Raw genomic sequence first — 27,997 nt, 5'->3', positions numbered from 1 at the left:
TGGACACATTCCATGAAAGTCAGGGGGCGCAACAGTGTCACTGACAGGGCCTTCCGTGTAAAACTGTAAACAATTCACAACAGAAGCACCTCCTCAGGACTTTTTTTTTTCTCCTGGAATCAAGAGTCAACAGCGTCTGTGGGGAGAAGACCTAGAGCAGGAGGAAGTCGCCCCCCAGGCGCCTCGTGGCGGGGGAGCACGGGTCGAGAAGGGCCGGCTCAAGTCCTTCCTGCACCTGAGGCCGCGGCTCTGCCCGCTGTAAAGACGCAAAGCAGGAGCAGCCAGCGTTGGGGCGGAGGGCGTGGTCGGCCCGAGAGAGCCTGGAGGAAGGCGGGGCCCACGACCTCGACCGCGGCCAGGACGCGAGCCCCCGGCTCGGCCGCTCAAAGAGCTGGCTTCTTCTTGGTGCGGGGCGCCGGCCGCAGCTCCCCGGGCCCGTGGGCGAACGGGCAGCAGTCCGCCGGCAGGACGCAGCCGTCGGGGTGATGAGCGAAGAACCAGCAGATGCGGGTTTTGAAGGTGTCGGAGGACGGCCTCCGCTTCGCCTCTGGTTCCTCCTGCTTCCGCGGCCTCTCCTCCCGCCAGTCGCGGATGCGCACGTGCCCGTGCAGAACTGGGGTTGGAACAGAGAAGAGATGCGGCAGAGTTAGCTGTGGGGCGGGGGTTGGGGGGAGGCTCTGTGGGTGCAGGCGTCCCAGGCTGCGGGCACAGCCCCCAGGAGGCGTGGCAAGGGAGGCAGATAGAGCCCCCTACCCGCCCGAGGCCTGCAGTTGCCCCTAAAGCGGAGCTGGAGGCAGGGGTGAGGGGGAAGGAGGGCAGGGTGGAAGCGCGGGGCTCGGGGTAGTTAGGAGGAGCTGCTGGACACCCTGGGGAGGAGGACACCCTGGGGAGGAGCGAGGAGCCTGTGCCTGAGGCCGTGGTGATGGCAAGACCAGAGTGACCACAGAGGGCTGGGCAGCATGGGCACCAGCTCGAGGGATGGGGCTAAGGACCAGGCAACCACGAGCGTGGTCCTGATACAGGCAAGGGTTTGGGGCATCTGTGAGGCCGCCCTGGCCCCCGAGGACTCGCAGCCACATCACAAACAGGAGGCACAGTGAGACCAGGTGGGGTCCTTTCTGGCCGGTGAAGACCAGGGGTGAGGTTTACAACCAGAGGAAGTGGGGGCTCACGGCAGCCCCGGTGGCCAGGGAGCGGGGGGACAGGCTGCGATGCGGTGGCAGGCACTGGGCCACCCCGGGGAAGGATGCGCCTGTCAGCTGACCGCCGCCTAGCGGCCTCCTGAGCTGGTGCGGCGACTTGCAGAAGCTGTCCCGAGGGCTTCCACTGGCCTTCGCCCTGTCCCGAGAAGTCAACATCCCCACGGAAATGGGCTGAAGCAGCCAAGCCCTGGTGGTTTCCCCTGGAAGCGCTAAAACCACATGGAGACACAGCGGCTCTGGGAGAAATGAAGGCCGCTCACTCAACAAATCTGGCTCCCCAACCTCTAAGGAAAACTTCAAAGTGGGAGCGAAAGCTCCAATTTCCCCTGCAGATTGCCTCCTGTTACGGCAATAATGGGACCGCCTGTCTCTGGAGACTGATGATTTACTAAAACTGCCCCTCGAAGCCAGAGGAAGGAAGCGCAGAGGCGCCTCTGTGTGTGGAGGACACAACGAGGGATTCAGCCTCGGCGGCCGACAAGCACCTCCGAAGGGCCAGGCGGGGCGAACAGAGAGCTGGCTCCCTGGCCTGAGAGCTGGGCAGGAAACCACGGCCTGGATGGTGTGCCCACAGCAGCACCTCCTGGCGCAGCCGGGAATGACGCGGCCCGGCTGGAGCAGGGTGCCTGGGGCGCCCCCAAACTCCAGCAGTGTGCATCCGAAAGATGGGGGGGCCCCTCACTGCCTGGACGGGGTGCAAGATGTCCCCAACTCCAGCAGTATGCATCCGAAAGGCAGCCCCCCGCCCCCACTCCCTGGACAGGCTTGAGAGAAATTTGGGGGAAGACGGTGAGGGGTTTGCTGGGACCACAAGTGGCGAGACCCCCGCCGTCCAGAGGGAGACTGGTCCCCGCCCCTCAGGGCCGGCAGGCTTGCAGCAGGCCCTCCACTGACTGCATTTCAGGAGCAGTCCCTGCGGGGTTGGGAGAAGGGGTCCAGTCAGGACTCGTTAAGGCCAGGAGAGTGGGCGCTCAGGATGAGGGGCGGCCCCCAAGAGGGCAGAGGCCAGGGCATCCTGGGGCCGGGATGGCTGACGGCCTCTCCGTCCCCCAGGACACATCCCCTGCCCGGGCAGGCCTGTGCCCTGCGTGTGTGCCCCTGCAGCCAGCTCTCAGGCCAGAAGCAGCCTCTCACCGGGTGAAACATGCCCTGATTTTCAGGGCATCACAAGCAGGAAATGCGCTGTGCCAGCTCACTCTCCGCCCACCCGAGCCCCTCACCTCCCAAAGTGCGAGCCCTGCGGACTCACGAACCCACGGCTCTGCCCCTCTGCCATTTCTGACCACAGACGTCGCCTGAACCAAAGTGTCCCAAGGAAACGGCAGAAGGGTCTCCCAGAAACTCTCTGTGGTGGTTTGGTCGCTCAGTCGTGTCCGACTCTTTGCGACCCTGTGGACTGTAGCCCACCAGGCTCCTCTGTCCATGGCATTCTCCAGGCAAGAACACTGGAGTGGGTAGCCTATCCCTTCTCCAGCGGATCTTCCCGACCCAGGAATCGAACCAGGGTCTCCTGCGTGGCAGGCAGGTTCTTTACCAGCTGAGCCACCAGGGAAGCCCCACAAACTCTGCGGAGGCAGATTTACTGGGCGCCGGGGTGCGCGCGGCAGCACCAGTTCCGGGGTCCGTCTCGCCCGGGGGACCAGCCCGGCCCCCCCACTCATCGGACACCCTGGGCTGGGGACTGCCCTCCACAGCTGGGTCCGCATCCTCAAGGCTGGGCGAGGATTCCAGCCCGGCCCACGAGAGGCTCAGCGCAGGCAGGACTGAAGGGTCTGACACTGCCTTCACCTTCTCATTCGTGTAACCGTGACTGGAAAACCAGCCATGTTAGTTAAAAGAATCCTACAGAGAAAAGCCTGGGCTCAGGCACATTTGTTGCGTGACTGGGAGCAGCGTGTTTACTGGCACTCGACGCTCAGGCCTCTGATTCAAAAGTGCTTCCAGAAATAAGTGAATATGCCCCTCAATGCCAACCACACAGAAAGCAACCCCACACACGTGTATTTATGATGGGGGAAAAAAGACACGATTTCAGGAAATCAAACCAGAAACGCACCAGGAACAGCAGAGGGCAGAGCAGCGCCCGGCACGGGGATTTTTAAGCCGCTGAAGCTCCATACAGCGGAGCCCGGCCAGCAGGGACGCCCCCGACCTCCACTCACCTGTGGGCTGCCCGCCACACGCCCCCTGGAGCCGCAGCTCCTCTGCAGGGCTCCCCACCCCCGTCGCAGCAGGAGCGTTTAATCCAAGTGGAGATGAAAACAGCCCCGAAAGGCCAGCCAGGCCACCTCCTGGGGGGTCTTATGGGCTGCGGGAGGGGCCGGAGGTCATGCTCCAGCCCTGCGACCCCCCTACCCACCCCGACCCCATGGGAGGACCACAAAGGCGGGCTGGGAAGGGCACCTGCCCACCCCTGGGGCTCGGACGGCTGCCCGTGTCCACGATTGGGACCCAAAGGCCCTGCCCCTCAGCTCAGGACCCTGTGTGCAGAGGTCTCAGGAAGCTTGGCCCTCCTCCCCACGGTCACAGGGGAGTTACCTCGCCCTGTTGATCAGAAGCCTGGGGGCCACAGCCCCAACCACACCCACCTGCTGCCCCTTCCCACACGCTGCTCCCTCTGCCGGACATGCTTCTGCTTGTCCCGGGTGCCGTGACCAGCACAGACGCCGCGGCCTGAGCGGAAGCGTCCCCGATAGGCCTCCCTGGGCAGGGATATCACCCACGACACAGGGCAACGCAAGGAGACGCCCACTGACTTTAAAGCCACACACGAAGTATTTAGGGGTGAAGAGTATGCCAGCTGCAGCGTGCTGTAAGATACTTCCAGAAAGAAAGAAAGTACACCCAGCTAACCACGGACCCCCTGACGGAAGGGTCCGCAGAACCCCCCTCGTGCGGCTGAAAGTGGACAGGCCTCCTCTGAACCCCGGTGCCGTGTACACATCCGTGACGCACCCCCAGCAGAGCGCAGGGAAGGCGGGGACTGCTCCCCACCCTGCAGAGCCCGAAGCCGGGTGGAGGAGCACGCAGGCCCAGGCCCTCCTGCGGCTCGCCTGGAAGCAGGGGCGGCAGGGCAGGGCTGGCTGGGAGCTCAGGGTGCTTCCAGTCCACAGGCAGCCAGAGGCCAGAGCAAAGCAGGCACCCGAGCGCCACCGGAAATGCTCCAAGACAGGAGGCCCCGCCAGCAGGCTCATCCCTCCGAGGGCAAAGGGGCACACCCTGGACGGGGTGGGGCTGAGCCCGGGGGCCAAGGCAGAGGCTGGGGAGCATCAGAGAGAGAGTGGAGTGAGCCACGCTCCAGCCCCGTGTGAGACGCACATGAGGGAGCCATGCTCTGGCTCTGGACCCCTCTAAGATGCAGTCATTTCTCAGGAATGGGACAGGGGCCCCCAGCGCCAGCGCCGGGGCGCACGGCCACGCCTCACCTTGGAACACCTGCGGGCTGTTCCTCAGCAGCGTCTGCAGGCCCCCGCATTCCCGCTTCAGCCTCCGCAGTGTCTCCCGGTCCAGCTCCCCGGCCACCTCCGCCAAGGACAGGCTCCCTGTGGGAGAGGGGGTTGCCCCCAAACATGAGAGCCGTCCACCAGCGCCTCCCAAGCCCCGCTGAGAGGATCAGGGGAAAATTAAATGTGGGCCCAGACGGTCCTTGCTGCCCCTGGGGCTGCCCCTCAAGGGCTCCCCAACGCAGGCTTGTGCACGGGCCCCACACACCGCCTCTGGCTCGCCCTTCCACGTGTGTGTGTCCCGACCCAACCTCCGGGGCCGGCCCACCCCCTTCCACCCCGTGTGCCCTTGGTCAGGCTGCAGAGGGCAGACACCAGGCCCTGGGTCAACGAGCTCTGGGGACAGACTACTCACTGGTCACACACGGCTCAGACACACAGGGGTCCTGGGCCCGGGGCCACCAATTCCCATGACTAAGGTGGGGAGCCTGCAGCTCTGGGGCTAAGGGTGCCCCCGCCGGCACCAGGCAGACTTCTCACTGCTGGCCAGGCAGCCAGAGCGCCCCAGGGCGGGCTGACCCTCGGAGACGCACGTGGGGAAGGGGGGTGCTGCCTGGCTCCCTGCCGTCTCCAGCAGGCGGGTGGCCTGAGACCCCATCCCTGGAGCACCCAGACCCCTGCACGAGCCCAGGAAGAGACCCTGTCCTCACTCACTGGCAGGGCGTCCCACCTCAGGCAGAGGCCAGCACCTCCTGGGCGCAATCATACAAAAGGACACCCCAGAGGAACGGACCATCCTGGGAACTAAGGGTCAGAGGCCTTATTTCAGTGTGGCGTGCAGGGCTGGAGGCTCTGGGCCCTTCAAGGCCCCACGTGGAGCCCACCCACCTCTTCCTCCTTGTCCAGCCTGGCCCGCCTCTGCAGGGTGCCTCAAGGAAGGGGGTGCTGACCCCCAGAACTCCTCAGAGCCCCTGGGCCTTGTCCGTAGTTACCTGGCGGTCAGCCACCTGAACTGAGCCCCCAAGAGGCTCTCCTGGCCAGATGGCCACAGGGCCGGGGATCCCTGGAGGGGACAGGCTCGATGGTGCTGCCACGTCGCATGGACACACGGGATGGGAGGGGTGTGGGGGTGAAGGAAGAAACTCAGGGCTACGCCCTCCACGCCGGGGGCCGGGGGAGGCCTGCTGTTCACCACCACTGGTCTGGCCCAACCACGGGGCCAGCAGGCAGCACCCCCGACTGACGGCAGGGCCTCGGCCTCCTCCCCGAAGGGTGAGCGTCCCCCTCCAGTGCAGCCTCGCGGAGCCCTCCAGTGGCGACAGGCGCCTTCCATCAGCCTGTCTTAACTCTCCTGATAACCTGATCCCTGGCTAAGTGAGGAAGTGTGAGTGTTACTCGCTCAGTCATGCCTGACTCTTTGTGACCGAACCCGGGTCTCCTGCGCTGCAGGCAGATTCTTCACCAACTGAGCTACAGAGGGAGCCCCTGGCCCTTTCGAGAGCCACAGATTCCAGCACGCTCTCACCCACTGAGAGCAATCAGGTACAGACGTCTCCCTTTCACCACGTCTGACTTTTGCGTTTTGGGATTTCAGAGACAAGTCGATCATCAGAGCAGAGCATCTCCCAGGTCTTCCCGGGCCGGGGCTCCTCTCTGGCAGCCAGCAACCTGGCTGTCTGTCTGGATCATCTCAATAAATGGAAAACAAGGAGCTCTGGACCCTGAGACTTCCCCGTGACCTCAGCTTCCTCCTCTGAGGCACCAAGGTTCTGTGCGTTAACAGAACTACAAGGAAGAGGGTTTTCTAATGAGCTTGGGAGAAGCCTCCCTGCTTCCTTAAAATAGATCCAATTGAAAAAGAGCATACAGTTCCAAGGTGGCTCAGGTGACACAGAATCTGCCTGCAACGCAGGACACGTGGGTTCGATCCCTGGGTCAGGAAGACCCCTTGGAGAAGGGAATGGCAGCCCCCTCCGGTACCCCTGCCTGGAGAATCCCATGGACAGAGGAGCCTGGTGGGCCACAGTCCATGGGGTCGCAGAGTCAGACACGACTGAGCAGGTGCACACACGTACGTGTAGTTTCAAACTCGGGCTGAAGAGAACAAGCGAGCGTGCTCCCGCCTGGTGCCCGGCGGGAAGCCCGGGCTGGGGGTTACCTCCGCGATTCCAGGCCTGCGCACTCCCGCCTGCAGGGCTTCTCTTCCCCAGCAACAGGCGCGCCACGTGCAAAACCACTCGGTCCACAAACTCTCGAGGGAGGGCGGCACAGTTCCTCAGGCGCTCGGCTTTCTCCCGCGGCTGAAACCCAGACAGCCAGAGTGCCCCCGCTGGGGCTCTGGCCTCCGCTGTGTGCGCGGGCCAGGCGTCCAGGGCTCCATGCCCCTCGGGGCCAGGGGCGCTGCTGGGAGCGGCCCCGGGGGGCGGAGGGGCAGGAGCCCCACTGCGGGGGCTCCCGGGGCGGCCCCGCCTGCTGTTAATGTAGCGGGTCCTCTCCTCGTCCACGGCAGCCTCTCTGGCGGGCGGGTATGTCCTGGACTTCCCGATGAGGCAGACCTGCACGTGGAGAGCAGAGACGTGCTTTAAACAGGTCCCAGTGGTATTTTCCCACGGAATTCTCTCATCCTGGAGAACAAACTTCTCAAGCCTTAGGGACCTATGTTGACAGGAATCCTTATTTTATAAATGACTACGAGCATCAGTGACCTCAAAATAAGCAACTAACGGCAGAAGGCCACAGAAAACCTCACCACTCAGACTCCACGGAGCCTGACAAACACACAGACCCAGGCCGCCTTCACTGAGCCGACCCCGGAGCCTGAGAAACATACAGACCCAGGTCGCCTTCACTGAGCCGACCCCGGAGCCTGACAAACAGTCATGGCGAGACCCCAGCCGCCGCCTTCACTGAGCCGACCCCGGAGCCTGACAAACATACAGACCCAGGCCGCCTTCACTGAGCCGACCCCGGAGCCTGACAAACACACAGACCCAGGCCGCCTTCACTGAGCCGACCCCGGAGCCTGACACACAGACCCAGGCCGCCTTCACTGAGCCGACCCCGGAGCCTGACAAACATACAGACCCAGGCCGCCTTCACTGAGCCGACCCCGGAGCCTGACACAACAGACCCAGGCCGCCTTCACTGAGCCGACCCCGGAGCCTGACACACAGACCCAGGCCGCCTTCACTGAGCCGACCCCGGAGCCTGACACACAGACCCAGGCCGCCTTCACTGAGCCGACCCCGGAGCCTGACAAACACACAGACCCAGGCCGCCTTCACTGAGCCGACCCCGGAGCCTGACACACAGACCCAGGCCGCCTTCACTGAGCCGACCCCGGAGCCTGACAAACACACAGACCCAGGCCGCCTTCACTGAGCCAAGCCGACCACACAGACCCAGCCGCTTCACTGAGCGACCCGGAGCCTGACAAACACACAGACCCAGGCCGCCTTCACTGAGCCGACCCCGGAGCCTGACAACACACAGACCCAGGCCGCCTTCACTGAGCCGACCCCGGAGCCTGACAAACACACAGACCCAGGCCGCCTTCACTGAGCCGACCCCGGAGCCTGACACACAGACCCAGGCCGCCTTCACTGAGCCGACCCCGGAGCCTGACAAACACACAGACCCAGGCCGCCTTCACTGAGCCGACCCCGGAGCCTGACAACACACAGACCCAGGCCGCCTTCACTGAGCCGACCCCGGAGCCTGACAAAACACACAGACCCAGGCCGCCTTCACTGAGGCCGACCCCGGAGCCTGACAAACACACAGACCCAGGCCGCCTTCACTGAGCCGACCCCGGAGCCTGACACACACACAGACCCAGGCCGCCTTCACTGAGCCGACCCCGGAGCCTGACACACACACAGACCCAGGCCGCCTTCACTGAGCGACCCCGGAGCCTGACAACACACAGACCCAGGCCGCCTTCACTGAGCCAGCCGACCACCCGGAGCCCTGACGAAACACACAGACCCAGGCCGCCTTCACTGAGCCGACCCCGGAGCCTGACACACAGACCCAGGCCGCCTTCACTGAGCCGACCCCGGAGCCTGACAAACACACAGACCCAGGCCGCCTTCACTGAGCCGACCCCGGAGCCTGACACCACAGACCCAGGCCGCCTTCACTGAGCCGACCCCGGAGCCTGACACACAGACCCAGGCCGCCTTCACTGAGCCGACCCCGGAGCCTGACAAACACACAGACCCAGGCCGCCTTCACTGAGCCGACCCCGGAGCCTGACAAACACACAGACCCAGGCCGCCTTCACTGAGCCGACCCCGGAGCCTGACAAACACACAGACCCAGGCCGCCTTCACTGAGCCGACCCCGGAGCCTGACAAACACACAGACCCAGGCCGCCTTCACTGAGCCGACCCCGGAGCCTGACAAACACACAGACCCAGGCCGCCTTCACTGAGCCGACCCCGGAGCCTGACAAACACACAGACCCAGGCCGCCTTCACTGAGGACCGACCGCACAAGCCAGGCGCCTCACTGAGCCGACCGACACACACAGACCCAGGCGCCTTCACTGAGCCGACCCCCGGAGCCTGACACACACACAGACCCAGGCCGGCCTTCACTGAGCCGACCCCGGAGCCTGACACACACAGACCCAGGCCGCCTTCACTGAGCCGACCCGGAGCCTGACAAACAAACAGCCCCCACGAGCCGACCCAGCTGACCCAGCCCGCCGCCTTCACTGAGCCGACCCGGAGCCTGACACACAGACCCAGGCCGCCTTCACTGAGCCGACCCCGAGCCTGACCACAACCCACCCCTTCCACGAGCCGACCCACCGACCCCAGGCCGCCTTCACTGAGCCGACCCCGGAGCCTGACAAACACACAGACCCAGGCCGCCTTCACTGAGCCGACCCCGGAGCCTGACAAACACACAGACCCAGGCCGCCTTCACTGAGCCGACCCCGGAGCCTGACAAACACACAGACCCAGGCCGCCTTCACTGAGCCGACCCCGGAGCCTGACAAACACACAGACCCAGGCCGCCTTCACTGAGCCGACCCCGGAGCCTGACAAACACACAGACCCAGGCCGCCTTCACTGAGCCGACCCCGGAGCCTGACACACAGACCCAGGCCGCCTTCACTGAGCCGACCCCGGAGCCTGACAAACACACAGACCCAGGCCGCCTTCACTGAGCCGACCCCGGAGCCTGACAAACACACAGACCCAGGCCGCCTTCACTGAGCCGACCCCGGAGCCTGACACACACAGACCCAGGCCGCCTTCACTGAGCCGACCCCGGAGCCTGACACACACACAGACCCAGGCCGCCTTCACTGAGCCGACCCCGGAGCCTGACACACAGACCCAGGCCGCCTTCACTGAGCCGACCCCGGAGCCTGACAAACACACAGACCCAGGCCGCCTTCACTGAGCCGACCCCGGAGCCTGACAAACACACAGACCCAGGCCGCCTTCACTGAGCCGACCCCGAGCCTGACACACACCCAGCCGCCCACACCCCCGGAGCCTGACAAACACACAGACCCAGGCCGCCTTCACTGAGCCGACCCCGGAGCCTGACACACAGACCCAGGCCGCCTTCACTGAGCCGACCCCGGAGCCTGACAACACACAGACCCAGGCCGCCTTCACTGAGCCGACCCCGGAGCCTGACAAACACACAGACCCAGGCCGCCTTCACTGAGCCGACCAGGCTCGGCCCGCCGTGGACACTGCTCATGTCAGCCCCGCCGCGCACCCCCCGCCCCACACACCCCATGCCGGGAACCCCCAGAGCTCTCGAGGGGCAGCCTCGCTGGTGCAGGGAAGCATGTGCGCCCCCAGCAGAGCACCAGGCGCTGCGTGGATGGCCCATTCACGCTGCACGTTCCCCACAGCCCGGGCTGCCCTGGAGCGAGAGGCCGGGGCTGCAGATGCCGCTGTGGGGACGGCGTCTCCGGACGTCCTCCGCAGGCTGGAACCTGAGAGAAGTCCCTCCGGTCACATCGGAGCCCCCATCACAGCTCTGCAGCTGCGCCACCTGCTAACCGTGCCACCCCGGGCAGGTGATAACTTCCGTGCGCGCGGAACGAGAGCGCCGGACCCGCGTTCAGTCCTTAACGGCTGCTGCGTGTGGACACCTATGCTTGCATCCAACCCCCGAACCAGGCGATCTATATGAACACTGAGGCTCGGAGAGGTGGAGTGAGGGCCTGTGGCCTCCAGCTCCCAGTGACAGCAAGTGCAAACACCGGAACCGTAGGATCCCTGGACACACACGACCCAAACTCTGCGTGCGTGCGAAGTCGCTTCAGTTGTGTCCGACTCTTCTGCGACCCCACAGGCTGCACCCCGCCAGGCTCTACCCGTGGAATTCTCCAGGAAAGAACGCTGGAGTGGGTGGCCATTTCCTTCTCCAGGGGATCTTTCCGACCCAGGGATCGAGCCTGGGTCTCACGTCTCCTGCGTTGCCGGGAGGGTTCTTTTACCTCTGGCGCCACCTGGGCGGCCCAAACGCTAGCCAAATTCCATCCCAACCTCAGAAGAGGCTGTGACTTGCCAAGACAGAGGGCAACTGGCAGGATGACACGAAGGCTCCAAGCTGAGTGCTAAAGGACGTTTCCGAAAAGATTCTGAGCAGTGACAGCAGTGGCGCGCCTGCAGCCGACTGAGGGGCCCAGCACCGCCTGGCGGCTGCCGCTCCCCCCACCTGGCAGCACCTGCGCTGGCCCTGAGTGCGCTGCCAGCACGTGGCGGGGCCCAGAGTTAAGCCCCATCTCCCCCCTTTCACCGCTGTCAGGCCGTGAAGCAGAGATCTGGATGACGGGCTTGAGTGTGCGTGTCTTTTTAAAAGCACTGGCAACCTAGAGTCTCATGGAAGAAAGCGACCAGAGGTTAACGTAAAACCGATGTCAACACTTGCCCTGACTCCCAGAGGTTCAAGCCCCCCGAGTGGTGAGCAGGTCGGCCCCGACCATCTGGCAAGGTGACAGGCAGTCAAGGGTCAACTTCTCCCTGGACAAATTCATTTCAAGTAAATCTGAATTAATGAGGCTTTTAAAGAGAACATTTGAAATCATTCTGAAGTTTGGAAGCAATTTCAGCCCATTATTTGGGAGTCTAAGTTCATGGTGTCGCAAAGCGTCGGACACGACTGAGAGACTGAACTGAAGTCAGAACTTACAGCGTTCAGCCTCCGGTGGCACCGAGCCCACAAATCAAAGCCAAGCTGACGCCGACTCTGGGAGGTGCCGAGAGCCAGTCGCCGCCGCGCGGGAGGAGATGGGGGCCAGGTGAGGGCTGCTGCAGGGGCCGCTGGCCTGGAGACGGGGGTCCAGGACGCCCGTGCGGGAGGGACCGCAGGCACGCAGCGAGCCCCGGAAGCCGCCGGCGCCGTGCTGGGGCCGCCGGGTCAGAACCCACTTCTCCGGGCATCACCGACTGGTCTACGGGTCTGTGACAAGGACGGCCCCACGCTTTCCATCGAAACGCCACCCGCGCCCACGGAAGACAGCCCCGGTGGCCGGCACACACCCGCTTCGTGGAAGGGATCCGAAGGCAGTCCTCCTCCACGCGGAAGCCGCAGGCCGAGCCCACCTCGGTGAGGAAGTCCAGGTACCCTCGGTACTGCGTCTTGCTGCTCTGCGTCCGCTGGAACTTCCCCACGAAGTCAAAGCAGCAGCAGGGTAGGACGAAGAAGCGGCAGGCGCGGGAAGACCTTCAGAGACAGCCGGCGACACAGGGGCTCAGAGCCCTGCGCAGGCTCGGCGAGCAGAGCGCTGCGCAGAGCCGCTCGGCGGCGGCGTGTGGGGCGAGGTGCGCATGACGGGCTACTGCCTAGCGGTGCTTTCTATACGGAGAAGGGGTCCCAGCTCTCCTCAGTTTACATTCTAGAAACAACGCAGCATGGTGCCTTTTCAGGAAAACATGAATGCAACTACTTTTATAAGCAGCATTCTTTCTATGGCAGTTGTGATCATCAGCCCGAACCTGAAAGCCCCTGATGCACCTGAAGACTGCAGCTGTGGGCACGAAATTTCAGAGGCAGGCACCACACGGTTTCGGTGGTGTTCTACAACAGCCCGTGTCATGCTTCGTGAAGTAACGTCGGGCAGAGAAAGACAAGTGCTGTGTGCCGTCCCTTGTGTGCCGGGTCAAAAACCACTGAACGGAGATAACAAAGAGGCAGAGTCACAGACACACAGAACGGAGCGGCGGTCACCGCGGGGAGAGCGGGGGGTGGCGGGGGTCGGGGAGAAAAGAGATACAGACGACCCTGTCCAAGCTCAACAAGACACAGGACACGCTGTGCAGCATAGCACTTCACGATAGTTTACGGTGTGAAACGTTTCACAGTTATGTATTTTATGATAGCTACAGACAGTACAACCAAGGGAAACGCTCAGTCACTATACTGCACACCTGAAACTACCGCTGATCACCGGAGCCAGCAGAGCGCCTGTATTCTGACAGGCAATCCCTCCTGCTGTGAGAAGGCGCCCCAGGAAAAACACGTCTCAACACTGGACACAAACACGATAGAACGAATCACAACAGAAATACAGTGTGAACGCGTGAACCACTTACGTTACTTTGTATTTTTAAATTTAAATACAGCCAATATGGCACCCCACTCCAGTGTTCTTGCCTGGAGAATCCCAGGGACAGAGGAGCCTGGTGGGCTGCCGTCTACGGGGTCGCAGAGTCGGACACGACTGAAGCGACTTGGCAGTAGCAGCAATATGCCATCATCTCGACAGAGTAACCTGGCCACATTTAAGCGCTCAACAGCCACGAGCAGCCAGAAGCTATGGGTCTGGACAGCGAGACTTGAGGCAACGGGACATCCCCAGCCACCATGGTGCCAAAAGGCCCATCAGCTCACCTGGCTGCAATGACTGGGATCCATGGCGTCAGCTCATCAGAATGGTTACCGATTAGCCAGTCGACGTCAGGGAAAAGGGTCTCATCATTTGGTGTGATTGCACTTTCCTAAAAGAGAGACGCAGAACAAAACTGAACATCTAGTCCATGAAAGCAAGCACGCGAGGAGGCAGAGACTGCAGCCCCTCAGAACCACAGCTGCCCGGGGCAGGTCTCAGCCCCTCAGGGCTGTGGGTCTTCACCTGCAGAAGGAAAAAGGCTGGGCCAGGAGTGAGGAACGTGTGTGCCCAGCCCACCCGCCTGAGGGTATGAGAAATGGCAACTGCGAGCACCATTACCTGAGGAGCGAACACCACCCTTCTGAGTGCTCATCAGCTGCTCATAATTAAAAACACCGTTTTTACATGAAGGAGATGGGGGCCATGTGAACTGCTTTACTTTTGGCAGAAGATGGGAGCAGGGAAGGCTTCCCAGGTGGCGCTAACTATAAAGAACCTGGCTGCCAATGCAAGAGATGGACAACACGTGGGTTTGATCCCTGGGTCGGGAAGAGCCCCTGGAGGAGGAAACAGCACCCCGCTCCAGCATTCTCGCTTGGACGATCCCAAGCACAGAGCAGCCTGGAGGGCTACAGTCCATACGGTTGCAAGAGTCAGACACGACTGAAGCGCCTTAGCAGGAGTGCACACACGGGAGCAAGAAAGGGCCTGCAGAGCGAGCGGGAAGCAGGGAGGTCTGAGGCTGGCCTGACGCGCAGCCCAATGCGTTTACACCTCGACGGCCCGTCAACCCACAGCCTGAAGCGCAGCAGCGGAGAGAGACAGCGCCGGCAGAATCCAGACACAGCGCACACCAGCCTTTGCTGCTACAATACGACCTCGTGTGAGCACTCGGACAGCAAGCTTCTGCCCACGGAACAAGCGTGTTCGCCACTGGGACGATTTCTGTGGTTAAGCTGGGAACAGCTTGTTTTTATGACTGAAGAACTTTCAGTGAACACCTATCCCTTCTGCTAGTTAGTTAATTAGCAGGCCTTCATTAATTACTTCGTTAATTACTGAAGTCAACAGTCTCAATAGTTTATCTGTCAGTAAGAACTGGAGAGACAGGAGAGTCCATACAGACACTCAACATCCTCCTAATTTTAAAACTGAAGAATGCAGCCCCCGAGGCAAGCAAAGCATAGCCCCACCTGTTTCAGAAAAAAGCTTTACCTGAAAATTTGAATGCAGCAAACTGCAATAATTCTTTTGATACAGAGTTTTACAAAGTTAAGACATTTTGTGATCCTCACGGTGCTGTTATCAAAAGCACGTGTTTTTTCCTTCACCATCTCTAGCTTATAATCAAATGAGGCATCAGAAAAAAAAGGAGCTGTATCGCAGACTTGGCCTCTGAATGTCCAGACTGCACCTGTTCATGGAGATCACTTGTTTAGTAGGAAACAGACAAGCGCTGAGCACTTGTGAACGTGTACAGACACGTACACACACATATACACACACACACGCAATGGAGTAATAAGAAGACTGAAATAATGCCATTTAAGCAACATGGATGGAACTAGAAATGACCACAGTCAGTGAAGCAAGTCGGATAAAAGCAAACATCAGGTGGGATCACCTGCGTGTAGAACCTAAAATACAACAGACATGCACTTATTTCCAAGACTGAAAGAGACTCTCGGACACAGCAAACAAACTTAGGGTTACCAAAGGGGAAAGGGGTGGCGGAGGGGTAGATTATGAGTTTGGGATCAGCGTGTATAGACCACTGTGCACCCAGCAGATAACCAACACGGCCCTGCTGCACAGCACCTACATTCAATATCCTGCAATAAACCGGAACGGGAAAGGATGCGGAAAATACACACATGAATAACCGAATCCCTTTGCTGTACAAAAGAAACTAACCCAACATTACCACTTCCCTGGAGACTCAGACAGTAAAGAATCTGCCTGCGAGGCAGGAGACCCGGGTTCGATCCCTGGGTTGGGAAGATCCCCTGGAGAAGGGAATAGCTACCCACTCCAGTATTCTTGCCTGGAGAATCCCATGGACAGAGGAGCCTGGTGGGCTACAGCCCACGGGTTGCAAAGAGTCGGACATGACTGAGCAACTAACACTTTCATACTCCAACTTGAAAAAAAGGCCCCCAAAGTCAATAAAGAAGTAGAATCCTCTACCTGTCCTGCAAGGGCAGAGCATACCAGCCAGCTTCCATAGAGACAGGACTTGAACAGACAGCCTACTCAACTGCTATCTGAACTTTCCACGTGAAGAAGTTATCTTGCTTCTTCACCTGGGACACACGGGATTGTGAAAACAACCATGTTACTCCCTTAGCTTTGACCATCAGCCTCGTATTGCAATTCAGAGCCCAACTTCACTACCTGTGTAAGAAGACACGGTCCGCGTATGGATCTGCAGAGCCACCCCTAGCAGGAGTCCGTTCCCTGGTTTACCAGAGTTCTTCAAACCTGAGACTTTTTAGATATTCTCATGTGTTGTCATCTGTGAACATAACCCTGTTGCTAAGTCATGTCTGATTCTTTGCGACCCCGTGGACTGTAGCCTGCCAGGCTCCTCTGTCCATGGGATTCTCCAGGGAAGAATCCTGGAGTGGGTTGCCATGCCCTCCTCCAGGGGATCTTCCTGACCTTGGGGTTGAACCTGCGTCTCTTGCAGATCAGGGAGATTCTTTACCCACTGAGCCATCAGGAAAGCCCTGTTTGACTATATAAGCAAGTGCAAACCTTGTAGCATAAAGCAGAGTGTAAATATATAATGAAAACCTAAACAGTAAAGAGGTGCCGGGCAGCTGCAGTAAACATCACTTCCTCCAACCTTTTTAATTTTTGGCAACACTACTCTCAACTTTAAAAGAAAAGTGAAGAGAAAACATAGTCTTGAAAACTTTGTTTTCTATTCACAGGTGAAACAATAAATTGGAGATTTGTTTCAAACACAGTGAGGCTAATGCTCGGGTTGTGGGAGAGGGGATGAGACAAAGAACCACTGCTCAGCTGGCCCCTGAGTTTCTGGGATTTACTACAAGCTTCTCTCCACTTCCACAGGCTCCTGACGTCCTCCACGCTGAAAAGTAAATGCTTCTCCCACTTGACAGTCAGCGTCCTGTCCTCGTGCAGAAGAGAGGTGGTGTCCTAGCCACACCCACGCATCTTATCAGCAGGGGGACGAGGGTCTGGAGGCGATGTGGGTGTTTGGGCAGCAGAAGCCCCCACGGCACTCCAGAGCCAAGGATGGAGCCCCAGGGCCAGGCGCTCCTCTGCTGACCTGGAGGTCTGGATGAGAGGCTGAGGCTGGGAAACGCTGGAGCCCAGACCTGCTGGGCGGGTGCTGTGGGGGAAATGCCCACCTGCCTGCCCCCGAGATACCTCCCTGTCTGACAGCTTGGACCTGCTCCAGACCTCGGTGGGGCTGACTGCAGTCCTGCGGCCACAGCTGAGACCCGGCCGCCAGAAAGCTGGGAGCCATCGTGCTGTCTCCACGAGACATCCGCACACCCGCAGCCCAGCCCTGCCCGCGCCTCTGTGCTCCCCTTCCTCTGACTCTCTGACAACCTGTCCCTAGCTAGAGGCCTCTCCTGGCCACGCTACTCAGAGCAGGACTGTCCACACTGGCCCCCGTCCCGAACCGGTCCCCGCAGTAGGGGCACCCACTGCCAAAGGAATGTTTCAACTGCAGCCTGCGGCAGGCTCCAGAGCAGATGCCCCCAAAGCAGCCACAGAAGACCCGGGGCCAAGACAGCACCCCCGCTCCGGAGGCCAGCACCCTCCCTTCAGTATAACCGGAGGCAGGAAGTCTAAGGGGGCGTCCTCTGTTCAAGCCTCAGAGCAGCGAGCCGAGTGTGGGGTGCTGCGGTTACCAGCACCTCTGACTGGCCCCCCACACACAGACTCTCTCCTGGAAACAACCGCACTGGGGGCAGCCTGCTGAGGTCAAGCGAAGGGACAGAGCCAGTACCTCCAGGCGGGTCTGGGGTCCGTACATGTCCCAGATTTTTCTTCTTCGGACGTCGATCCCTCGGCCTGGATGCTGAAAAGATGAATTTCGGGAACCAAAGGTTAAGGTGGGTATGTCGTCAGAAACGACGAGAACAAATCAAACACTGCAGAGACCGCTCCCTGAAAGGCACAGGGACCCTGAGCTGCTGAGAAACAGACACTTTCGGCCCCGGGGCCGAGATACAACCCCAGCTACGGTGCCTTTGTGAGGCGAGGCCTGGAGACAGCGCCAGGCTCACTCGCAGCCCCGGGGGACACGCCTCCCTTGAAGGGAGCCGCTGCCTCTGCGCTCAGCCAAGCTCAGCTCCGGGCCCGCCTGTTCATCCAGCCCAGAAGAGCCCTCCTCCGGGGTCCTGAGCACCCTGTGCGCCCCGACCACCTGCAGCTCTCCCCGGGCCCCACCCCCGGCTCCCAGTCACCATGCGATGTGCTAACACCACAGACAGGCTGTTCCAGGGCCCGCAGACTCTTTCTATCAAGCACCTCAGAAGGCGGCCCTAACAACCTCACCCCAAAGTCCCGCAGGCGAGGACACACGTGTTCGTCCACAAGGCAGGACGGTATGGCCCTGGGGGCAGGGGGCAGTGGGCACTGCCACCTGTGTGCCCAGAACCGCTCCTGGGGCCAGGGCAGCTCCCGGTTCTCACGGCCTCTGCTTCACAACCAAGGAAATGGCTGCAGAACTGAGCATCACAGTTTCACGTGTGCTCAGTACGCGGGCACTGGCCGTCCCCCGAGCTAGACCCCAGGCTCCTCGAGAGCAGAGCTGCCCTCGCCCCTTACCCCTCCCCGCGCCTTGAAATGCTGGGTTTTCCAAAGAAAGCACCAACAAGAACGCCCCTGCTGCTGCAAGGGTGTCATTCGCAGGCCGCCTGTCCCCGAGGACCAGCTTCTCGTCCAGCAAGGCGGCTGCCTCACCCTCCCATGGACAGGCTGCCTGCTCGATGGCGTCACCAACAGCCACTGCACCTCTGACAGCCCAGCCGCCTCCAAACCCAGGTTGCACCAGCAGAGAAAGGCCTCGTGCTGGACGTGAAGACGCCCTAGAAAGGTCTAGAGACGGCCCCCAGCGCGCTTTACCCCTTCGCTGCTCAGGATGTGGACCAGGAGGCCATTGCCGCAGCCCAGGTCCACAAAGGACTGCCGGGCGGTCTCTCCCCGTTCGGCTCTCTCTTCTTCCCAGAGGATCTAAAGTCAACAGGAAAAACAAGGTCAGTCTGTGGTGCGCTCTGCCCTGGAATAATTCACACACAAGGCCACGTGGACTGCAGTGCTCTCCCAGGAGAGGTGGAAAGGCCTCCAGGGCCGGGGCCCCACTCAGGCGACGCCCAGGTAAGCAGAGGGAGGTGGGGACGGCCACCCCGCTCACCCGAGGCGGCACGGGCCAGGACCTCCTCGTCTCCCACCCAGAGCCCACGCTCGCGTGGGTCAGCTCTGGGCAAGAGTTTTACAGATCACTGTTAGTTCCTTCCAGTTTTCTCTAAGTTCTTCTGATTTTGTATACTTTGAGAGGCCTTATTACTTCTAAAACTGAGAGAATTACAGTTGAAAGGAATTCAGAGATTATCTCTTCTAGACATTTCATAGATAAGGAAACCCAGACTATCAAGCAAAAGGGTGTGTCCAAGTCCAGGTGGTCAGCGAGCTGGCCAGGAAGGCCGCGAACCTGAGTCACCTGATGTGAGGGCGGGAGGCAGGAGCTCATCAGATGGGCCCCCAAGGGCTCCCCAACGCCAGGCGGTGTCTCCATGCTGACTAGTAATTTGGAAAAAATCGAACTCCTGTTGGTTCACAATCCAAACTTGTTCTACATTCACATAAAAGCACCATGCAAAACTTAAAAAGAAATTACACGTGTATCCAACCTTGACAAGTCAAAGTCACTCAGTCATGTCCAACTCTTTGTGTCCCCATGGACTATACGGTCCATGGAACTCTCCAGGCCAGAATACTGGAGTAGGTAGCCTTTCCCATCTCCAGGGGATCTTCCCAACCCAGGGATTGAACCAGGGTCTCCTGCATTGCAGGCAGATTCTTTACCAACTGAGCTATCAGGGAAGCCCAACGTTGACAGACAGAACTGAAAAACCCTGAGCTGCCGCGGGCACCCTTCCATCCTTCCACCCACTCAGGTCACACAGTCTTACCAGCAGGTAGGCAGCAATAGCTACATCTTCATATACAAACTTCTGAGGGTCAGTGACTTCAGGCCACACCTACAAAATTATCAAGAGCATTTGTAAATCTTCACCGTACCTGCGTGTGACAGGACACGTGGAGAGCAATGGAGTCCAAAGCAAGACTGCAGAAGAAAGACGCTTAGATGAGGCCACTGGACATCAAAAGAAAAGGCTCAGCTACGTTACCTGCACCCCCCATCCCCAAAGACTGAGTCTGATAAACAAGGAATCGAGGGGTGGGGGTGTCAAGGAAGCCAAAGGGCAGGGGTCATGGGGGCAGGGGTCAGTGCTCCACCCTGCGGTCTGTTGGCATCTTGCCGTTATTCGCCAGGAGCGTCACTCAGCTGTTTTGCCCCCATCTCCCTATTTGTAAAGCAAGGATAAAGATACGACCTAACGCCCATGCAGGATGACCGTCAGGTTCCTTGAACCTGGGAACGCTGGGTGTGCAAGTGTGAGGGCTCACTGTTAACACCAGTAATGCGCAGAACAGGCGTCTTGCAGATGAGAAAAAAACCAACGGCCAGTGTTAAAAGTTCAGACTTCTGTTTCCAGTCTAGTGGGTTAGACAGTTCACACGAACCATCTCACCAAGGACGATTTAAAAAGCTGGAAGAAGGAAGGAGTGCCTCCGTGAAGGTTCTAAATGGCAGGAAAATGAAGGACCGCTAGGCCAGGACCTGGGAGGGAAGCGGGGGGCGCCGTGAGGCCAGCCAGCCCGGGACCAGCGTGTGATCCCCCAGGAATGAGCGGGTACTGTTCAAGGCTGAGACTAGGAGATGCTTTGTTATGCAGCAACAGCAGATTAGAAAATATAAAACTCCGCAGTGACAAACTGTGGTCACTTCTAGACGGGAGGGAGACGCACTAGGAAGAGGCCAAAGGAGGTTCAGCTGTCAGCACAGGCGCCTCGGTTCCAGGCACCGCCACAAAGCGAATGCTGCAGCGAGGTGCTATGCGCGTGCGCACTCAGGCGTGCCCGGCTCTCTGCGACCCCGCAGACTGCAGCCCGCCAGCCTCCTCCGTCCACAGGATTCTCCAGGCAAGAAGACTGGAGAGGGCTGCCATTTCCTACTCCAGGGGAAGTACGGTGAGCCAAACAGATTTTTTGGTTTCCAAGTGCATAGGAAAGTTACCTTGAAACTATACTGTAGTTTACTAAGCGTGTAATATCATTACTCAAAAAAAAAAAAAAAAAAAGTAGGTACTTTAATTAAAAAATATTTTACTGTTGGGGCTTGTTGGCAGTCCAGTGGTTGGGACCCCATGCTTTCACTGCTGAGGGCACAGGTTCAATCCCTGGTCAGGGAACTAAGACCCCACAAGCGGCACGGTGCAGCCAAAATAACAATTTTACTCCTAAAAAATGCCAACCCTCATCCAAGTCTTCAATGAGCTGTAGTACTAACTTCAGAGGTCACCATGATCACAGGTCATCATGACAAAATATTAATCGTGAACAAGCTAGAAATATTGGGCAAATTACCAAAAGCAGACCCAGACATATGAACTGAGCAAACGCAGTGAAACCAGTGCCTACAGACCTACTCCACACAGGGCCGTCACGGGCCTGCAGCTTGCGGAAAACACAGCATCTGCACAGCACAGTGTGCCGAGACATGCTTGTGATGCTCTCTCTTAAGCTGGGTGTGAATACACAGATGTTTATCGTTATCTCCCCACCCCCCCACATTTTAGATATAAAGTTATAACATTTTATAAAATTGATCTCCTTTTTGGAAGTATATGCTTTTGTACCTTAACTTTTCTTATATTTTCTCCGAATGTCTTTTTGTTTATACTCAAGAATTATGACAATTTAGTAGTTAATATTCAATTATTTTTAACTAAAAAGACTTCCCTTTTGTTCTCTTGGAAGAAAAAAAATTAGTAACGTGCCCAAAAAAAAAAATCCTTTTCCATAACATAATTGCCAATGTTTTTACGGTTTAGTATGCCAAAGTACAGGCTGTAATGGGGGGCCACAGGTGGGTATATTTTGACTTATTATCTGCCTCTATGAAGCTAAAAGGCACACAGGGAACACGATGTTAGCTGGAGTCGTCTGGTACATCGCCTCTCTTAAATGGGGGCGGGGGGTCCCAGACGTCTTTCCCCAGAATCACCTTGACCATGGCCTTGTACTTCTCTTTCAGCGCCTGGTAAGCCGTGCTGTACTTCACGATGGAGATGAGGGACAGGGTGCTTTTGAAGCCACTCTGCCTGCTCTCCACACACCACCTGGCCAACCTGGCCAGCAACTCTTCTCCAAGCCAGCTGGGTTTGGGATACACAGTGCCATCTGAATGCCATCGTTCTGGACAGAAAATTAAAACAGATATGAACCTTTGAAAATAAGAGAAATATGAATAAGCAGGGCTGGTTTCAGGCCTTGTTTTCAAACTCTACATTTATTTACCGAAAGAAGACAAGTTAGAGCAGCTATCTATGATTTCCAAATATTGTACCCAAAACACAAAACAAGCTGCAACCAGTTATGCAATTTTCATCCTGTAGAGAAAAACACATTTAAAAAGCAAAAGAATTCCTCCTCTCTTGCAAATGTTGTTAACCATGCATTTACATACCTCAACAAAGCCCGCTGGAAGGAGAACTAAACAAGGTTCCTCTCACATCCCACTCACATGCTAACCCGCCAGATTCTAAAGCGTCCACGGTTTCTTTAATTTTTCTACGTTTTATACATTTCACGTGGGCAACCCAGATACACAGTGCTGGGTCACCAAGTACTTCCTGGCCAGAAAGGCGACGCTCAGTCACCAAACTGAGGACGCACAGGCAGCCACTGGGGCTCCCAGTCCACGCTGACCCCTGCGCGTCCTCCGCCAGCAGCGTGCCGGGCGGCTACGGCCTGGTCTGTCCAGCTCGCTGCGTGACCCGGCCCCAGCGGCACCTGGCCAGGGCAGGTGCTCGCTCCCAAGGACCCAGGTCAGGACAACATACCCTCTAGGGCTGCGATCCAGGCAGCGCCATGCAGGGGAGAAGTGTCAGGACTTTAGGGCGACGGTAAAGGAGGTGCTGTTCAACAGGGGCCCCCAAGAAGGAGCAGACACACGGCAGCTGGGTGGGGCAGGGCACAGCGTAGGCCGGTGGGAGGGGAGGCCCGGCAAGGAGTCCCCGGCTGGCGAGAGCTGCGCTGTCACGTAGCCCATCTGGTGATCTGTACTGTCAGACTTTTGCCACCAGGCACGTCAGAGGACACAGCTCGCTCTCATAAGAACCAGGAGCCAAGTCTCCACTGAGAGTCTCAACCAGGTGGGCATCACCAGGTGGGTGGCAGGCGGGGAGAGGCAGGGAGGGAGAGGCAGGGAGGGGAGGGGTGGGGCGGGGAGAGGCCTGGCTGCTCCCTTCTCCTTCCCTGCCCTTGGGAAGTGATCCTTCTGGACTCACTGGGGCCCTTCCCCTGCTCTTCCGGGGCGTCATGCTCTTTCCCAGGTGACCCTGAGGCCCCCACACTAACCCTCACCTGCTCAGGCCTCGGGGTCATCCCCGCCCACGCTGGTACAGTGGGCAGAGCCCTGCCCTGGTCAACGAGGGGACTCCTCTACCTCTGCGCTTGGCAGCACCTGCCTTAGAGCATCCACCTGTCTCTGGACCTTGCTGACCCCTGGGGCCCAGTGCGACCACATGGTGGGGAGACCACAAATCCTGCCGAAACGAGGCACTGACCAGGAGTGCCACACCCCACAAAGGCAGCCACCAAAAGTCCATTCATGCTCCACTGAGAAGGCCGCACATGCAGTCTCACTGTGACCCGTGCTCAGCAGGGCGACAGGAACCATCAGCCAGTAACGGTGCAGGGCGGCCAGCCAAGTGCTCAGAGCTCGTGGGGAACGGGGACGGGCTTCACCACGCCAGCCACACTGGGCACTGCCGCAGCCAGGCCCCAGGCTGCGCTCCCCCACTGGGGCCGGCAGACAGCGAGCTCCAGGGCTCACCCCTCAGCTCCTGCCTCAGCACTCTCCAGGTAACGCCCAGGGGCACACACAGCTCTCCCCGAGGGTCTGCCCACCCTCTCCAGCGGAGAGGAAGGGGCCCTTGGGGAACATTTAACATCTGTCAGGAGGCTCCCTGCAGGGGCAGACCCTGGGCACCCCACCTAGTGTCTGACCTCCAACAGGTCCCTGGGAAGCCCAGCCCAGCCCCCTCCTCAGGGGCTCACAAAGTATTAAACGTGTTTCATAGGTGAGAAGAGCGGGGGGCAGAGGCGACACTCCCAAGGTCACACTGCTGCGAGGACCCAAGTCTATGAGACTCCCAAGCCCAGCTCTCCCCCTGTGCCCTGGCCTCTTCATGAAACCACGCGCACAGCTCACAGCGGTTAAACAGACATGCTCCAAGGGCTGTCGGGGAGAAAGAGACCCGTGCAGATCTCCAGGAAAAGAGCAGAAGAGCAACGCATGGTCTCCCTCTCCTCTGACTTTTCCATTTAAAAAGCACCAAATGGAAGTAAACCGAATTTCACACTTTCCGGACAGAGCCGAACAGCATGTGGATTTAAGGGACCAGATTAGACTGCTGTGTTTAGAATAAAACATCACTGAATACTCACTACGTCTAAGACCACGTGAGCCTCAGCAGGAAATACAAAAGGATACTTCCAACCACCCCTGTTTCCAGGGTGTAAGATATGACAAAATAACAGAAGGATCGTGTTTATTTGAATTCGGCACTAGAACCAGGTGCTATGAACCATCAAGCCGACTCGGAAAGTAGGGCCCAAAGACTCCAGCCAGGCTGGGACCACCCAGGTGCCGAAAGGGACAAGGATGCATCAGGGTAAAACATCGACCAGCATGCAGAGCCCACAGACCTGATCTGCCAGAGGCTGAGTCCCTGTAGCTCCTTGGGGACCTAGAATCTTTCAGCTGCCCAAAGAAATCACTGCTTGAAACCAGAGATCACTGAGAAAGAGGAATCAGTTATCCAGTACTTACCATTCTCCTTCGCTATGACTGAGCTGAATTTGATACACGTTGCTCATCTTAACCTTTAAATTCCCTTCATCATCCTCTTCCAAAGGTAAAAAAGTTACAGCTCCATTGAGGACATCTGGGGAGAAAGAAGATAGGGGTGATCAATTAAAACTGCTCAGTTCAGGGGCTCGCCGGAAGTGGTCTTAAAAGCACAGCACTGAATCCACCCCCATCATTTGCCTTCAGCCCCCAGGGCTCTTCCCCACTTAACTGACCGCAGTGACCGTCCTGGTCATGGCTGTATCTCCAAGCCTAGCCCGCCCCACTCCTCACTGAGACCCACGTGAGCATGCAGACCTCCATGTCTGAAGGCCTTGTGAGCACGGATGCGCTCATCCCCCAGGCCAGGAGAGGTCAGCTTAGTCTGCCAGTCGGGTCCAGCTCTGTGACCCCATGGGCTGCAGCACACCAGGCCTCCCTGTCCATCACCAACTCCCGGAGTTGACTCAAACTCATGTCCGATGAGTCGGCGATGCCATCCAACCGTCTCATCCTCTGTCATCCCCTTCTCCTCCCACTTTCAATCTTTCCCAGCATCAGGGTCTTTTCAAATGAGTCTGCCCTTCGCATCAGGTGGCTGAAGTATCGGACTTTCAGCTTCAGCATCAGTCCTTCCAATAAATATTCAGGACTGACTTCCTTTAGGATGGACTGGTTGGATCTCCTTGCAGTCCAAGGGACTCTATAGAGTCTTCTCCAATACCACAGTTCAAAAGCAGAACTGTAAAAGGTGCTGAAAGCCGAGGGCTCCTAAGCTAAGTTCTACCATCAGAATTAGAGAGGGTCTCCAGGAGGAGGGGACACCTGCAAAGAGGCACAGAGGCCAGCAGTACTGGGGGGCAGGGGTAGAGGTACGCACCCACCAGCGACTCAGCATCACTGCTTCTGGACACCCTAACACCCAGAACCTGTGACCACACAGTGTTACACAGCAAAAGGGGACCTACACACGTGCCAGGGTTACGGTACGGGACTAGGAGAGAAAGAGGGTACCCTGGGTGTGCGGAGGCCGGGGGTGCCGGTTTAGCCACAAGGGCACCAGAAAGCTGAGAAGTGTGTCCAGCTAGAGGCAGAAGAGACGCAGCGGCAGGAGAGACCACCGAGGCTCGAAGCCGAGAAGGATCCAGCTCGGCCGCCGGCTCTGGCAGGCAGGGAGGCCACTCTCCTCATCCCTTTCACTACTGGAGGCCTCGCGACCGCTCATCCTCCCGCCCTCCTTCACCTTCTCCCCCAAGGCTTCCAGACAACACCCCAGTCAACAACCCCATCCTCCGTGTTAAGGATCCACATTTCCACATGCCCCCTCCACAAACGATCTACAGCCTCCCCAGGGTGTCATGAATTTGAGCAAACTCCGGGAGATGGTGGAGGTCAGAGGAGGCTGGCGTGCCACAGTCCATGGGGTGGCGAAGAGTCGGACAAGACTTGGTAACTGAAGGACAACAAGGCCGTCATGAGGAAACAGGCGGACTAGGTGCCTTTAGTCCTTAGCACTTACTGACTGCTTTTTAACCCAACCACACCCCCTGCTGAAGATGCTCTGCTGGACCAAACTCTAGGCTTGCTCCTCTCTGTTAGGGTTCAGCCACAGCCCGAAGACTAGAACAAACACTGTCACTGTTCCCAAGAACTCAGGACCACATCCCGAGCAGGACTCTGGGCCCCCCTGAAGTGCCCACTGGGGAAAATCAAGGCTGACAGAGGAACAGACTGTTCCAGCCCATACCTGAAGGTGGGGTCGCTATGACCCTGGCTTCTGCGGGACGGGAGGACCTAACTTCAGAAGGCGCCAGTTGGCAAACCCCCGATGGGCTCTGCACGACCTATCCCCCACCTTTTCCTGCTTGTTGTTAATTTCAGCTGCCTCACAACACTGCCCCATTCTCTTCTTTCACTCTCCCTGAAAAACGCCCAATCACTTCTTGCACTTAGCAGAGTGGAGTTAGGTTCACGCTGGACTCTCCTCCCTACCGTGACAAGCCTGCGCCTTCTCAGTCGCTCAGTCGGTGTCTGACTCTTTGCAACCCCATGGACTGTATAGCCCGCCAGACTCCTCTGTTCACGGGGATTCCCAGGCAAGGATCCTGGAGAGGAGGTTGCCATTTCCCACTCCAGACCCTGACATCCTATCACCAATTAAAACTCATCCCTGCCACTGTAACTTGTGCCTGCCTCTGTGGGGAATCTCTTGACAAACTGCCACTATGAGAAACACACTCTTTATACCTTGCACGACCATTTCTCTCCTCGGACCACGAAGCGGGCAATGTGGGTTCGTTTTGGGGATGACGGTTCTGAGCAGCAAGTCGAGCTCGCGCCGACCCTCTGGCGGCGATCCTGCCCCGGTGCGGGTGAGGAAGGCTAGCACCTCTCGATTGTCGCCGGCGAGGCTCTGAGCGAAGGCGTCCCAAAGAGCATCCAGGTCGGCGGCGGGGAGGTCACCCTCCCGGGCTGCAGCCTTGCCAGGTTGCCCAGGGGTCCCTGAGAGCTGAGCCGCGGCGGCGGCGGCGGCTTCCCGGGGCTCCTCCCCTGGCTGGCGCCGGCCCTGGGCCTCCTGGCGGCCGTGATCGGGCCCCGCGCTCGGTCCAGGACCCGAGCCCCCGTCGAGGGAAAGCCGGACGGGTCCCGGCCCCGCGTCGGGCCCACATCCTCCCGCCTCCGCAAGCCGCTCGGGCTCGGGGCCTGCACTGGGCCGGAGGTGGGTGTGCCCGGTCTGGGGCAAGGAGACGCTCCGCCGGGCCTCCAGGCGGACGCCACACAGCCGCTTGTTGGCCACCTGCGGCCTCTCCACCCACACGGCCACCGCCGCCCAGAAGCCGCCTGGGAGCAGCCGCGAACCCGGGCCGCTCACCGCAACCCTACCGACCTCAGCCATGATCAGCCCTAGGCCCCCGGGCTCAAACGGCGCGCGGCGATGACGCACACGGCCTGGCGCGGCCCGTTTGCGTCACGGGGCGGGGCGCTGGGGACCGGAAGTGAAAGGGAAGATGGCGGAGCCATCGCTTCTCTTGTTTTGAGTTCCTTGGCGTGTGGTTCCGGTGGAGAGTTCTGAGCTGAGGAATTGCTCAAAGGTCCTCCTAGTCAAAGCTGTGGTTTTCCCAGTAGCCATGTAGGGATGTGAGACTCGGACCATAAAGAAAGCTGAGCGGCAAAGACTTGATGCTTTTGAACTGTGGTGTTGGAGAAGACTCTGTAGAGTCCTTTGGACTGCAAGGAGATCCAACCAGTCCATCCTAAAGGAAATCAGTCCTGAATATTTATTGGAAGGACTGATGCT

At 58.9% G+C, this 27,997-nt stretch overlaps 1 protein-coding gene across 1 annotated transcript; it reads right to left on the bottom strand.

The window, feature by feature from the left end:
* Positions 69-27,617, bottom strand: TRMT44 (tRNA methyltransferase 44 homolog (S. cerevisiae)). The gene is made up of 11 exons (XM_018049795.1): positions 26,947-27,617; positions 24,682-24,796; positions 21,850-22,069; positions 19,691-19,759; positions 18,624-18,731; positions 17,503-17,574; positions 13,517-13,623; positions 12,166-12,349; positions 6,804-7,200; positions 4,628-4,744; positions 69-613 (listed from the first exon to the last, which is right to left on the bottom strand). Exons 1-11 carry the CDS (start codon positions 27,593-27,595, stop codon positions 384-386), a joined length of 2,268 nt encoding a protein of 755 aa, XP_017905284.1. The 5' UTR covers positions 27,596-27,617; the 3' UTR covers positions 69-383.

The sequence above is a fragment of the Capra hircus genome, chromosome 6 (genome assembly GCF_001704415.2).
Source record: "Capra hircus breed San Clemente chromosome 6, ASM170441v1, whole genome shotgun sequence".
In the NCBI taxonomy this organism is placed as follows: Eukaryota; Metazoa; Chordata; class Mammalia; order Artiodactyla; family Bovidae; genus Capra; species Capra hircus.
The sequence above is the reverse complement of the archived record's forward strand: the minus strand, read 5'-3'. Positions and strand labels throughout refer to the sequence as shown.

Excerpts from the sequence above, each read along its gene's own strand:
- TRMT44 (XM_018049795.1), bottom strand. The coding sequence starts at position 27,595 with ATGGCTGAGGTCGGTAGGGTTGCGGTGAGCGGCCCGGGTTCGCGGCTG. Across the intron at positions 19,760-21,849 it reads AGTACAAGGCCATGGTCAAG|GTGTGGCCTGAAGTCACTGA; the intron begins GTGATTCTGGGG and ends ATAATTTTGTAG. Across the intron at positions 614-4,627 it reads CAGCCCGCAGGTGTTCCAAG|TTCTGCACGGGCACGTGCGC; the intron begins GTGAGGCGTGGC and ends TTCCAACCCCAG.